At 44.1% G+C, this 12,030-nt stretch overlaps 1 protein-coding gene across 1 annotated transcript in view; it reads right to left on the bottom strand.

The window, feature by feature from the left end:
• The window catches only part of LOC130168364 (protein jagged-1), a 46,901-nt gene extending 36,615 nt beyond the window's left edge, over window positions 1-10,286 (bottom strand). The window contains exons 1-2 of the mRNA XM_056375163.1: window positions 8,451-10,286; window positions 4,465-4,830 (exon numbers count right to left, since the gene is read on the bottom strand). Coding sequence (XP_056231138.1) covers window positions 4,465-4,830; window positions 8,451-8,609 — 525 coding nt within the window. The 5' untranslated portion in view covers window positions 8,610-10,286. The remainder of the gene's footprint in view (window positions 1-4,464; window positions 4,831-8,450) is intronic.
• Window positions 10,287-12,030: the final 1,744 nt, after the last annotated feature.

Genomic DNA, 12,030 nt, shown 5'->3' on the forward strand with positions numbered 1-12,030 from the left:
CGTAATTCTTTTTTTCAGTTTATGAATTACATTATTGTAAGTTTAACAACCAAACACTATTTAAAGTAGTTAGAGTTATCTCCATTGACAGTAGTTCAGTTGATAGTATTTAATGTTTATGATATGTGTCTTAGCCGCTAAGCCACCAGGACACCTGCACTTCTTTAAATCCAGAGCACTTATTAATATCAGTAACATTTTGGCTCTGACTCCACTTTGCTTATAGATACAACACATCAGGACAGCATGAGTTGTCAGCATTACTTCTCTTCATGCTCTGAATGTGCTGCATGACTCAGCATTTAGCTGTGTTTGTGATAAGACTCACATCTATGCAAACAAGATGCAACATACATTGAGCATGAACGTCAAAAGACAAGGTGAGAGGAGCAAAGTTGGCGTTCACAGAAAACTCAAAGAATACATGCGCGCGCACACGCACGCACGTACACACACACACACACACACACACACACACACACTCCTTGCTGAATTCGAGTCTTTCCCAGCTATGGCCTTTGGCAGTGAACCTGACCATGAATGAGCTTTAACACTTGACATAAGGATTATATGCTGGGGACTTCACTCCATTCACTTCATGTTAACGGTATTTCTATAGCACCTCTCATATTGTCATTTGTCACGGGTGGTTTTAACAAAAGAGCAGGCCTTAACCAGACTTTGATGAACTAGTTCTGCGTGACAAAAGGTCAGGTCATAACAGATTCAGTTCCCACAGCGTGTGGTAAACGAGGCTGAATCAAAGCATAAGTGTTAATGGATAAGAACAAAAAACAACACCCACTTAAGTTTTGTCTCCATACTGTGACTGACATTGTCATTATTTTTGCACTGTGTACCTGCCGACTCTCTAAATTTTCACTCATCCACCTGATTCAATTACTGATTCCTTCCCCCTTCTGTCAGATAAAAAGATTCACCAGGAACAAACTCTCTCTGCAGCTCGCTCTGTTTCCCTCTGTCATCCAAACAGATTCAACAGTGAAACCGCCAACAGAGAGAGGGCTTAAAAAAATGACCTTGCAGTTATGAAGTCTTTGAACTTTTCCCGTCTCTGCGGAGGCGCCACAGCTAAAACATCCCAGACCGCTGAGTGTGTGTGATTTTAAATCTGGGGTCAAAATGAAACCACGTCCTTCAGACTATCTGTAAGATTACTGCTGACCAGGAAGCAAAGCTAAAATCTGGTTTTAACTTCCAAAACCAGACATAGCAAGCAGCAGACACATGGTACGACATCCTCTGTCATTCTAGTGTTCATATGAATTAATGGGCAGGACGATTTACCTGCACTTTTCCCATAATGACACACCACACAGCCAGAGCTTTCACCAGAGCAATGAGATTTACAGCAACCTAGCAGGGATGAAAACCTCCAGGCAACCTTGATAGCATTACAACACAACGAATTACAACTATGCCCACATTCATTAGCTAACACAGACACACACATATGACTGAAGAGATTAGCGGTAGAAAGAAAGGCTGAACTAGTGAGGGAAGCCAGGGGACAGAAAGAGCTCACCTTTCCTCATAATGACTACGCTCACCTGTTCATCCCCTCACCTGGGGCAGGGAGATCACTCTATCTCTCTCTCTCTCTATCTCTCTCTCTCTCACACCCCCCCTCCCTTTTCTCCACCCCACCACCCTCCACCTCCCAAAGATGGCCAGATAAAGCGAGTCTTTCAGCCAAAGACGCTGCCACTGTGTGTCCCAGCTCTCTCTCCCCTGTAGCCCAGCCCGCCCTGCGGCCCGGCCCTGAAACTGATCCAGGTAGGCTTTCTGATGGAGAACTTTCTCACACTCTTACCTGCCAATCACACACCTACCCAATGTACAGGAGGAGAGAATAAATACAAGGAAAGTGTGTTACAAACACACAGTATGCTCACAGCACACACACAGAAACACACACAAAAGCAAACTGTACGCAGATAAGGGAAGATAATTGGCTCTGGGACAAAGAGTCTCGCAGGTAAATGGACTGATACTAATCAAGAAGAAGAAACCTAAGCCAACTCTGTAGGACATTGTTGTGTATGCTGTGTGTGCTCAGTGTGGATACATTCGGAGTCATGGATGGACAACTGAACGGGCCAGAGTGGTCAAACGGCTCCTGGACCAGAGCCTCCATTTGAAGCGACTTTTGATATTGATATTGTTGGAAAGTCAATCACACAACTACAGAGAGACATAAAACAAACACAAAAACATGCACAATGACCACAAAGAGACATAAACTAACTATAATAGGACACAAAATGACCTCAAAGAGACGCAAAACAACTAAAAAGAAATGCAACACAACCACAAAGGGATGCAACAGACTAAATATAGATGTTATACATCGACAAAGAGATGTAAAACAATGAATAAGAGATGAGCAATGGCCTCAAAGAGATGCTAAACAACTAAAAAGAAAAGCAACACAACCACAAATAGACACAAAATGGCCACAGAGAGATGTATAGTGTCTAAAAGAAGACACAGAACAACTAAGGAGAGTCTCTTTCAGTCTGGGTGTCTTGCTCCAAAGTAAAAGTGGTGGGGGCGTTTTTACATGTCTGTACCCAGCAGTCCATTGTCTTATAATCCATGTTAGGAGTATCTGTGTGTCACGCTCTGTGTGTCTCTGAAGCCTCACCTGGGTTTTGTGCGATATTACCAACATTATTACAACACAATATGATTATGAATTAGAACCACAAAGCCTTTTGTTGCATTTCTGTAATTCTTTCATTATTAGAAGCAAGTCAACCATGCTGGGAGCGATCAAAGACAGACAAAAAGAGAGATAGAAAAGACTGCAGGAGGTTTTCTTTCACTCAAATAGAAAAAGTAAGAAACAAACAAAACTTGTAAAATCCCTAGAAAAATTGTGGCTCACTCCTCCGCGTCCCTGCCAAATCATTTTGAAGGGATTCTCTTGAGCAAGCATTAATTGCTGAATCGAAGAGTCCAGGAAAGAAGTGATTAAAGGGTGAAGAGACGGATTGATGGATTTTCAGAAGGGTGATTGGAGGAGGTAAGAGCTCTACTGAATGAGAGTATTTGTGTCAGTCACTGCGGTAAAAGCTTCTCATTTTCCTGCCCTCGCAAGGACTTTAGGTCTCAAAGCAAAAAAATAAAACAATGTGAAAAGAATAGGCCTGCATCTTATTTTCATTAACGATTAATCTCACAAGTGTTTTCTCAATGAATCTATAAAATGTGAGAAAACTGCGAAATATATCATCAATAATATAACCACCACAAAACTCCCTGGAATCTTCAAATAGCTTGTTTTTCATTTTACAGGCTAACAACAACTCTTTTGTTTGGTGAAGAGACTTCAAACAGATGAAAAACTCCTTCATTTACAGTGACTAATGTTAGTATTAGTTTCTTCCTGCATTATTGGGAAAAACCTAAAGAAAAGGAGAAAGGGAGAGCTGGAGGAGGAAAGAGAAAAGTGGACTGAATAATCGATATCTGTTCCTTGGCCAGACTGTTTTGCTAATGGCAGATTAATTGGTTTGCTCTTTAATGAGGACACAAGACGGAGCAGCCAGCAGTGTGATGTTTGATCGAGATGGAGATTGTTCCATAGGTCCAGAAGAAAGCAACGAAAAGACCAACAGTCTTTAACATAAGAAAAGAAAGTTCATTATGGATGAAGGGAGGAGAAGAAATCGATGTGACTGAGGAGATCAATGGAGGCAGAACAAATAATTTATCATGGAATATAGTGAATGACAAACTACAAATGACATAATGCAAGCTAGTAAGTAAGTCATTTTGTTTATCATCTATTGTAATCTGAACCAAATTTCAATCCATGCAATAGTCGTTGAGGTATTTCAGCCTTGACCAAAGCGGTGGATTGACCGAATGGCTGACATTACGTAATGGAAATAGTTTTTTTCTTTATTGTCCCTATAATAATCTTTTGACTCCTCAGATTTATCTTAAAACTCCTTGGGAGGGATCCTGAGTCCAACCCTGAGGTTTGGAACCACTGGTCTAAACAACATCTCTGCTCTTTTCCCATGAAGATGAAGGTTTCATTTTATAAAAAGTGTATTAGTTCTGTATGGAGACAGCTTTTGCTTCAGGAGTGACCAAGCGCTTCTATTAAAAACACTAAAAGGTTTCTTTTCTATTTTGTCATTCAACAGCGTGATTGTCTTTTCCACACCTGAACAGATAGTGACACAGGCTACAAGGACTAAAACAAATGTGTTGTGGTAATTGTCATGTTTTTTCCATGTCATCCTGACCTACTACTTTCACGCACATGCAGAGAAGGACAGAAAAGGTGTAAAAGCATGTGAACATGAACTCTTCCTCTGAGCGCCATTGTTATTCCACTCGAGCCACAGTTTGAGTGTATTGTTGTATTTCAAGCTTAGCCTGTTCCCTTGGTAACCATACTGATAACAGCACTGCCCCTGTACTTACTGGCCAGGCGTATATGAAGGGAATGGCAATGTGTCCGTTAGTCCCATCCTCTCCTCCTGCTGCTCCTCCTCCTCCTCCTCCTCCTCCTCCTCCTCCTCCTCCATCGTGTCCTCGGTGACGGAGTGACTGGGAGTTTCCACCCAGGACGCCTGTGCTGCCGGAGCCAAAGGTGCAGGCTCCAGTTGAAGCGACCCGGGCCTGGTACTCCTTGAGGCAGGCTCGGAAGAAAGTGTCACATTGGTCCCTGGCAGAGCAGCGCTGCCCCCCACTAGCCTGGAGGTCACAGCAGTCTCCGTTCTGCAGGAATCCGTGCGGGTTCTGGAAGTGGCGGATCTGAAGCTCGAACATCCCCACGGCACACACAGCCTGAGTCCAGAGAGAGGAAAAGGAAGGGCGGGAAAGAGAGTTTCATTATTATATCATCCATAATTAACTGGCACAGTGCATGGACAGACAAGCAGTTAGTCCGACACATAGCCCTCCATAAAACTTAAAATTGTTGTTTTACCTTTTGAACAAATGACATTTAAGATGCTGCTAGGCTGATATTTTAGACAGAGCCAGGCTAGCTGTTTCCATGCTAAGCTTAGCTAACTGGTTCCTGGCAGGAGCTTCGTTTAGTGCTCATGAGAGTGATATCTATCTCTTGAGTATTGACCGTGGAAGCCTTGCAACAATCAGGGACCAAAATCATAATTTTGGCGTAAAAATTTCAGCGGATGATTTAGTAACAAGTAGAACCTGCTTTTAACAACGGACAATGAGTTAAAGAGAAAAGGAAATCACAAAATTTATATTTATTCATTTATAAACTGAGGAAGAAATCATTCGCACAATCTGTCACGTGCTCATCTCAGGTATGTCTGTCTGTGTGTGTGTGTGTGTGTGTGTGTGTGCGTGTGTGTGTATTCCCAGGGGACAACGACACTGAGAACCAGCTCACACTTCTTTCCTCTCCTCCTCCTCCCTTCTTTCTATCTGGAAACAAGCTTGAATGTTCCTGTCATTTCTCTTTCTCAGGCTGTCTCTTTTTCTGTATTGTTGCCATGCTCCTTTTCATCTGCCTCCTTTTTCTTTTAGCTGTTTAAAGATGGATGTAGGAGACACACACACACACAGACACACACACACACAGACACACACACACTTCCACACACACTCTAGAGTTAACAAGCCCCCCTGAGAGTCTCGGAGCACCAGGGTCAGGTATATGTCTGCATGCATGTCTGTGTGTCTGCATGTCACTGTGGCAGAATAAAACAATGGCTTTGGCTATTTCCAATGACTGCAAACACAAAAATAAAGCAACTGTTATCTCGGTTTGCCATGAAAGCTGTGCTGATGAATAAATCTAAATAATTCACAGTTATTTTGGCACAAACACTAAACTAATGATAGCTCATTAAGTCCAAGAATCAGAATTATGTATCCCCCGCGGTGCTGTGCACTCAATCATAGACAGAAATCACCAGGACCAACGAGATATCATGTGTCTGCCAGAATCTCAGTCGCCCCATTGTGTTTGGTTGTGTGTCCCTCTCCTGCACCCTGTCCCTGAGCTTAGAGGGGCTGAGGGGGTGAGGTAGGAAGGGTCAAGGGGGTTGGAGGGGTGTAGGGAGGGCGGACTCATCTACATCAAAAGGCTTGTGGAGATACAGTGGCGCTCATCACTCTACATCCTCCTTTCTTCCTCTCCTACTCTCACTGCCCGAGCCATTCCCCACATACCAGCATTTCAGCGCTTCAGTCTGACCGGGTGGGGGGTGGGGGGTGGGGGGTGGGGGGGGTCCCAGCTGAGGCACAAACCCTCTCTGCAGGAGAGCTCTGGAAGTTAAAGGCTACCTACACCCAAAACTCAAGGCTGGCTCACATCAAATCCTCTCCATCTAAAGACTGACATTCATGGCTCAGCACCTGAGCTCAGGTGAGACTGGTCGACTCACCTTCAATCCTCCAAAGCTCAACAGCTACATCTAATCACAAATATGACACAGCAAATATTAGCCACAAAAGTTTCACTAAGAGTTTCCTTATGCATCCAAGTATCACATATAATCCTATCTGGAAAAACATTGTTGCTGACTGAATTTTTCTAATGTAAATTTTGTGGCACTTTGAATTTCAATTGTTATATATTTATTAATAATAATAATGTGTGTGTGTGTGTGTGAGAGAGAGAGAGAGAGAAAGAGAAAGAGAGAGAGAGAGAAATTAAATAATCCAAATAATCACATATTTAGCAGACTAATTGATAAAGATGATAGTTGCAGCCCACTGAGACTCACAGTTTTGTGGTGAGCCTCAGGCAATATCTCGACACCTCAGCAAATCACATCTGGATGGATCCCGCAAGCTTAGAAGATAAACAGCTTTTATTGGGCTTTAGGTTATACTTTCCCTTGGCAAATTTAATGTTATCTAATTTTAATCAAATCCAGCTTGAGTGAAAATGAATGAGCCTGATTTTGCAAACCACATGGGTTTAATAAAACTGGACAAAAGACAACATGTAGTGTCTTCATTTGTAAAATCACACGGTCTTTAGCAGGTCTCGATGAGGATGGTCCCTTGTCGTCTGCATTATAAATGGTCACCAGCGGCAGCAGAGGATCCTGAGTGTGTGAGTGTGAGTGTTGTGAATGTGTGAGTGTGCTTCACGCTGCAGTGCGGTCGGAGAATGGAGGGAGTGGAGTGTGTTGTTCCTCAGCTGTGCGAGGGTTGCAGAGGTGCAGAGAGAGACACGCAGAGCTGCCCGAACGTTCAACATTCACACGCCCCGGAGTTTATTCGGCTGTGGCCCCGAGCTCCACACACACCCAAGACACAGATGCTGGATGTGAGCTCAGTGTTTAAAAAACACACACACACACACACACACACACACACACACACACAAAGACACACATGTGCACACATGCACACTCTGGAGCACCTCTGGGCCTGTTCCTGCTACTGCTGAGTCCTGTCACACATCATAGGCATCCTGATCAGACCAGCAGATGCCTGACAGCTCACAGGGCGAGAAGGAAAAAATAAATGTGGTTTCTCACCTCCATGCCCAATATTTTGCTGGCATAAAATATGAAGCTTTTCATGCTGACAAAATAATGACTATAATGCCAGGAGCAGCTTGTCAGAATCATTCATGCAAGTTATTGCAGTGACTTTTGAACTCTGCTGTTGTGTATAAAGCACTGTAACACACAAAAGAAGGTCTGCATCCATGCAGCCATAAGGGATAAAGACAGAGGGGGTAGGAAACAGTCAAGAGAGTGTCAAAGAACCAGAGGCTGAATAATGTTAAAAATAAATACACAATGCACCAGCTTGCAAACATGCTAAAGGTGGGGATGGAGAGAGAGGCAGATAAGCAGTGAATAAGGAGTGGATGCTGAACAGAGGATGTGGGTAGGGAATTAAGGTGTTGTTTTACTAAGGAGCCACCACAGTCCTTCAAAAAGGATTTATAAATCACATGCAGCAGCTGTATGCTGTTATTTTTGCTTGATTTCAGAGATGTCTTCTCCATGATACTCAACAAACAATAGGCTCAAACACAATAAACAGTCGTTTCTTTATAATGTTCAACAATATATATGGTTTTGCTATAATACTCCTACTAGACAAATGTTTTGCTGTGACAGTTGTATCCCTTGCGTCTAAAATAGGATTACAGGAGTTGTCTTTTGCGTGGGTTAACAGACACCAGCGGGCTGAAACAACAGGTGGGCACAGCGCCATATAGGAGCGGAATGAGGGCAGCACAAAGGGGAAAGGGACAGTGCGTATGCGTATGTGTGTGTGTGTGTGTGTGTGTGTGTGTGTGTGTGTGTGTGTGTGTGTGTGTGTGTGTGTGTGTGTGTGGAATCCATTACTGACTGTTTTCACGCAGCTGTGATAAGAAATAGAGACTAAACCACAGTTAAAAGTCAGCTTCGGGGGTTTAAGGGCATGCCGCCCGAAATAGCACTTAATCGGTGGCTTACCTGCGGTTGTATCGTGAGCGCAACGAGTAAAATCACAGCCCGCTGCAGGTGGAGGTGTTCCCGGTGTCGGTCACCCCTCATGTCTGGCCTCCCGCTGATCTTTCCACTCCCGTTTCTGGAATCGAGCCGAGTTATCATGTGCGCTCTTGAGCTCTCCATCCTTGCGTCAAGGGATTGGGGACTGCGTTGTGCGCTCTGGCGATGATGGTGGTGGTGGTGTGCCCCCCCCCTCGTCCCTCCCTGCGTCCGTCCGTCCGCCCAGCTCTCCTCCTTCTCCGGTCTTAAACCCTGAAACTCCCGCTGAGCCACTTCATCGCGTCCAGTTCAGAGACCATAATCACTGCTACCTCTTTCTCCGCTTGGATTTATCCCACACCCACCCACACATATACACACGCACACCTGATCACCCTCTTGCTGCTGTGTCCAGGGTGGATTTCCACTGGGAATGACACATGCACACAAACACACACACACACAGGACACGTAAACACACTCCCCTTGCGCTGTATTCCTCCCTCCACCTGCCCTAAGAGGCTTTAAAAGGGTCCAATCTGCCGGCTCACTTGACTTGAACTCTTATCCCAATCAGCTGGCACTCTCTCCTCCTCTTCTTCTTCTTCTCCTTCTTCTGTCTCTCTTTAAGCCTGATCCACGCACCAAAAAAAACAGAAAACCCCTAAATATAATCTACACTCATCCTATTTCGTGACGTGTGTGTGGAAGCAGCCACCAAAGTTGTGCCTCTCCGGCGGAATGATTTCACTTTGCGCTCCTCTAATCCAAGCGGCTGGCTAGTCATTTGACAACCCGATACGAAGCCCGGCGGCGATAGAGTCAGTGTGGGAAACAATGAGAGAGGGATAGAGAGAGAGAGAGCGTGGAGGGTGTGTCCTGAGGCAGGGAATATCCGTCTTTCAGCTCTGGTCCGGATGGTTCCCAGCGCGCACCAGTGCTCTCATCCCTTTCTCTCGCCCCTCTCTCTCTAGGCTACACCTTGAGCCACCTGTAGACCAACCCAAACTTTTTTTCTTCTTTTAAGTATGTCACATTTAGGCGTGGGATTACGCATGAACGCGTTTCGTATCTCACTTCTCCTCTCTGGGTTTTCTGTTTCCTCTCTACCTTTTTGTGGCACCTGACTGGTTCCTCTCCTCCAGTTTCAGGGCTCTGCTGCCCCCAGCTCACTTCAAAGCTCCGTCGTGCCAATTAACTGCTTTTACAGTTTCGCTGGAGCTCTGAATAGGACACTTTCTATGGCGAGGCTTTGAAGCTGCAGCCCTGCATCATTAAACTGCCCCTGCTGCGGATGATGAAATGGAAGTTGTCCGCAAAAGAAAAAAAAAATGTGATCGTCATATTCACATTTACGATTAAACATGTTTGGACAGCTGCCGGCCTGTGTACTGTGCGCACATGGGTGAGCGCATAAATATAAAAGAGAATTGTAGGGTGCACAGGAATCTTTTGAATATTGGCACCGCTCACACGGCATATTTTCCACATGTGACCTCCAGTGCTCGTCTTGCTAGACCCAAGACCTCCACACAATGTACCTTCTTTATCGGGGGAAATCTAATGAGATTCGGCCTCCCTCCTCCTCTTCCTCCTCCTCCTCCATCTGAAGGTCTATCACGGGCTTGTTGCTCAAGAGCTTCCCTGACAACCGCTGGTGTTTCCACGGCCTGGCGCTCAGCAGTGACCCCGGAGCAGAACAGAGGGCTCTTGAGGAGCCGAGCGTCGATTTGCATAGGGGAGCACTGACCTCCAAACATGAGCGGAATTCTAACCAAGCATCCGGAAATACGCAGACATCACTGGGTCTGCTCGAGGCTGCGGTGTGTGGCTCACCTGTGGAAGAGTGACCGAAACAAAAAGTGCGACCCCTGCTCTCTTTGGGTCTCATTACAAAGTTGTGTATTTGGCACCATCTAATGGTCACATGTGTCCCTCTGGACACAGGTAGAAGATGTAGGTCTCAGCTTCATATCGTGTATAAATTAGCAACTATCAGAGCGAGAAAACCATTTTTAAATAGTATTAAGAGTTTAACACTCAAAAAGTCAACTCATCTGCTTCATCAATACTCTGCTGGTGTAGTTGGATCAAATTTGATTGACAGAGGCCAAACAATTCACCAACTGTCATCAGAGTCTGATTCAAATGTTTCTAAATTCTGCATGGAAGGATGTGGCATCATGTTTCTCTCATCTCTGTATCCTTGAGAACTATGGGCTTTATAAAGGCTCTGAGGGCTTTAACCACGCAGCATGAGTTTGTAATGGTGATTGTTGGTTAGTAACTAGTAAACATTATTTTTAACTGCAAAAAGCAAATAGTTGCAGATTCTGGCACAAATGTTGATGACCAATGGCAGCACCCCTCCGATGAAAAGAAACATGACAGTCCTTAGGAGAGGCCACAGGCTCAGACATTGATGATGTGTTTGGGATGGGGTTTTTTAAAATTATATCTCACTCTGAGGCGAAACTGACAAGCACAACTCCCATGCATAATCCACCCGATAAGTATAAATTGCCTCTCAGTCCCTGCAACTGAAAGATCACTGTGTTGGTGAATGGGAAAGCACTAGGCATGTTGCCAAGAGCATGCGACACACACACACACACACACACACACACACACACAAATGGCGCCCTGGTGGCTAAGGTCAGTGCTTTCTCAAGGCAAAATAAGGGAGTGTGGAAAGGCTTGGGAAACTGCAGAAGAATGTGCATTTCTGTGTACACTGTTGAGCTGACCTGAAGACAATTACTCAGGGCACAGTTTAAGTCCACAACAGGGAGGCCCTGTGTGCACTGAGCACAGTTGATAACGCGAGTCTAAATTAAGCTTTTCAGGCCTAATTCACACATCACTCTGCCCGACTCTCATGAATCCAGCCTTTGAGGGGGGGTGTGGGTGTAATTACTCTGCAAACCTACAGCATCTGAAGGCAGAGAGGGGCCTTTGAGGATGTGTTCAAAACATACAGTGGGCATTTGCTAATTGGCAAAATGCTAGACAACTATAAACATGTGAGACTTTGTACTCAGTGGCATTCATTAGATATTTGTTTAAACACCAATTCCCCACATACAGTCCTTATAAAAAGGCAGCCAACAATACAATTATCATTTTTAGGGTACTGCTATACTTTTACTCCAGTACATTTCAAAGGTAAATATACTGTTCGCGTTACTTCACCACATTTATCTAAGAATTTTAATTAGTAGTTATTTTTCAGATAAAGATTTTGAAAATTCATAGTGAGCATATACCTTATATTACAGTAATACAGGCCTAATACCACATTATCATTTTCTTAATATTATTACAACTGTGTTTTAATAGATTGTCATTCGTTATCTATTTATACAACAGCTTCCACTTATAGCTGTCCACAGAAGGAATTCTAATTAACACTAATATGTGCTTAGAACAGCATTATGGTGTTTTATATACCAGTTTTTGAATGTTTATATACTGCTGATAAATTCTTAATAGGGCAATTAAAATAAAGTGTCAACATATTCGGTTAAATTAACTCCAAATAAGAAACAAACAGCATTTTAATGTT

Source organism: Seriola aureovittata, chromosome 4 (genome assembly GCF_021018895.1).
Source record: "Seriola aureovittata isolate HTS-2021-v1 ecotype China chromosome 4, ASM2101889v1, whole genome shotgun sequence".
Taxonomy (NCBI): domain Eukaryota; kingdom Metazoa; phylum Chordata; class Actinopteri; order Carangiformes; family Carangidae; genus Seriola; species Seriola aureovittata.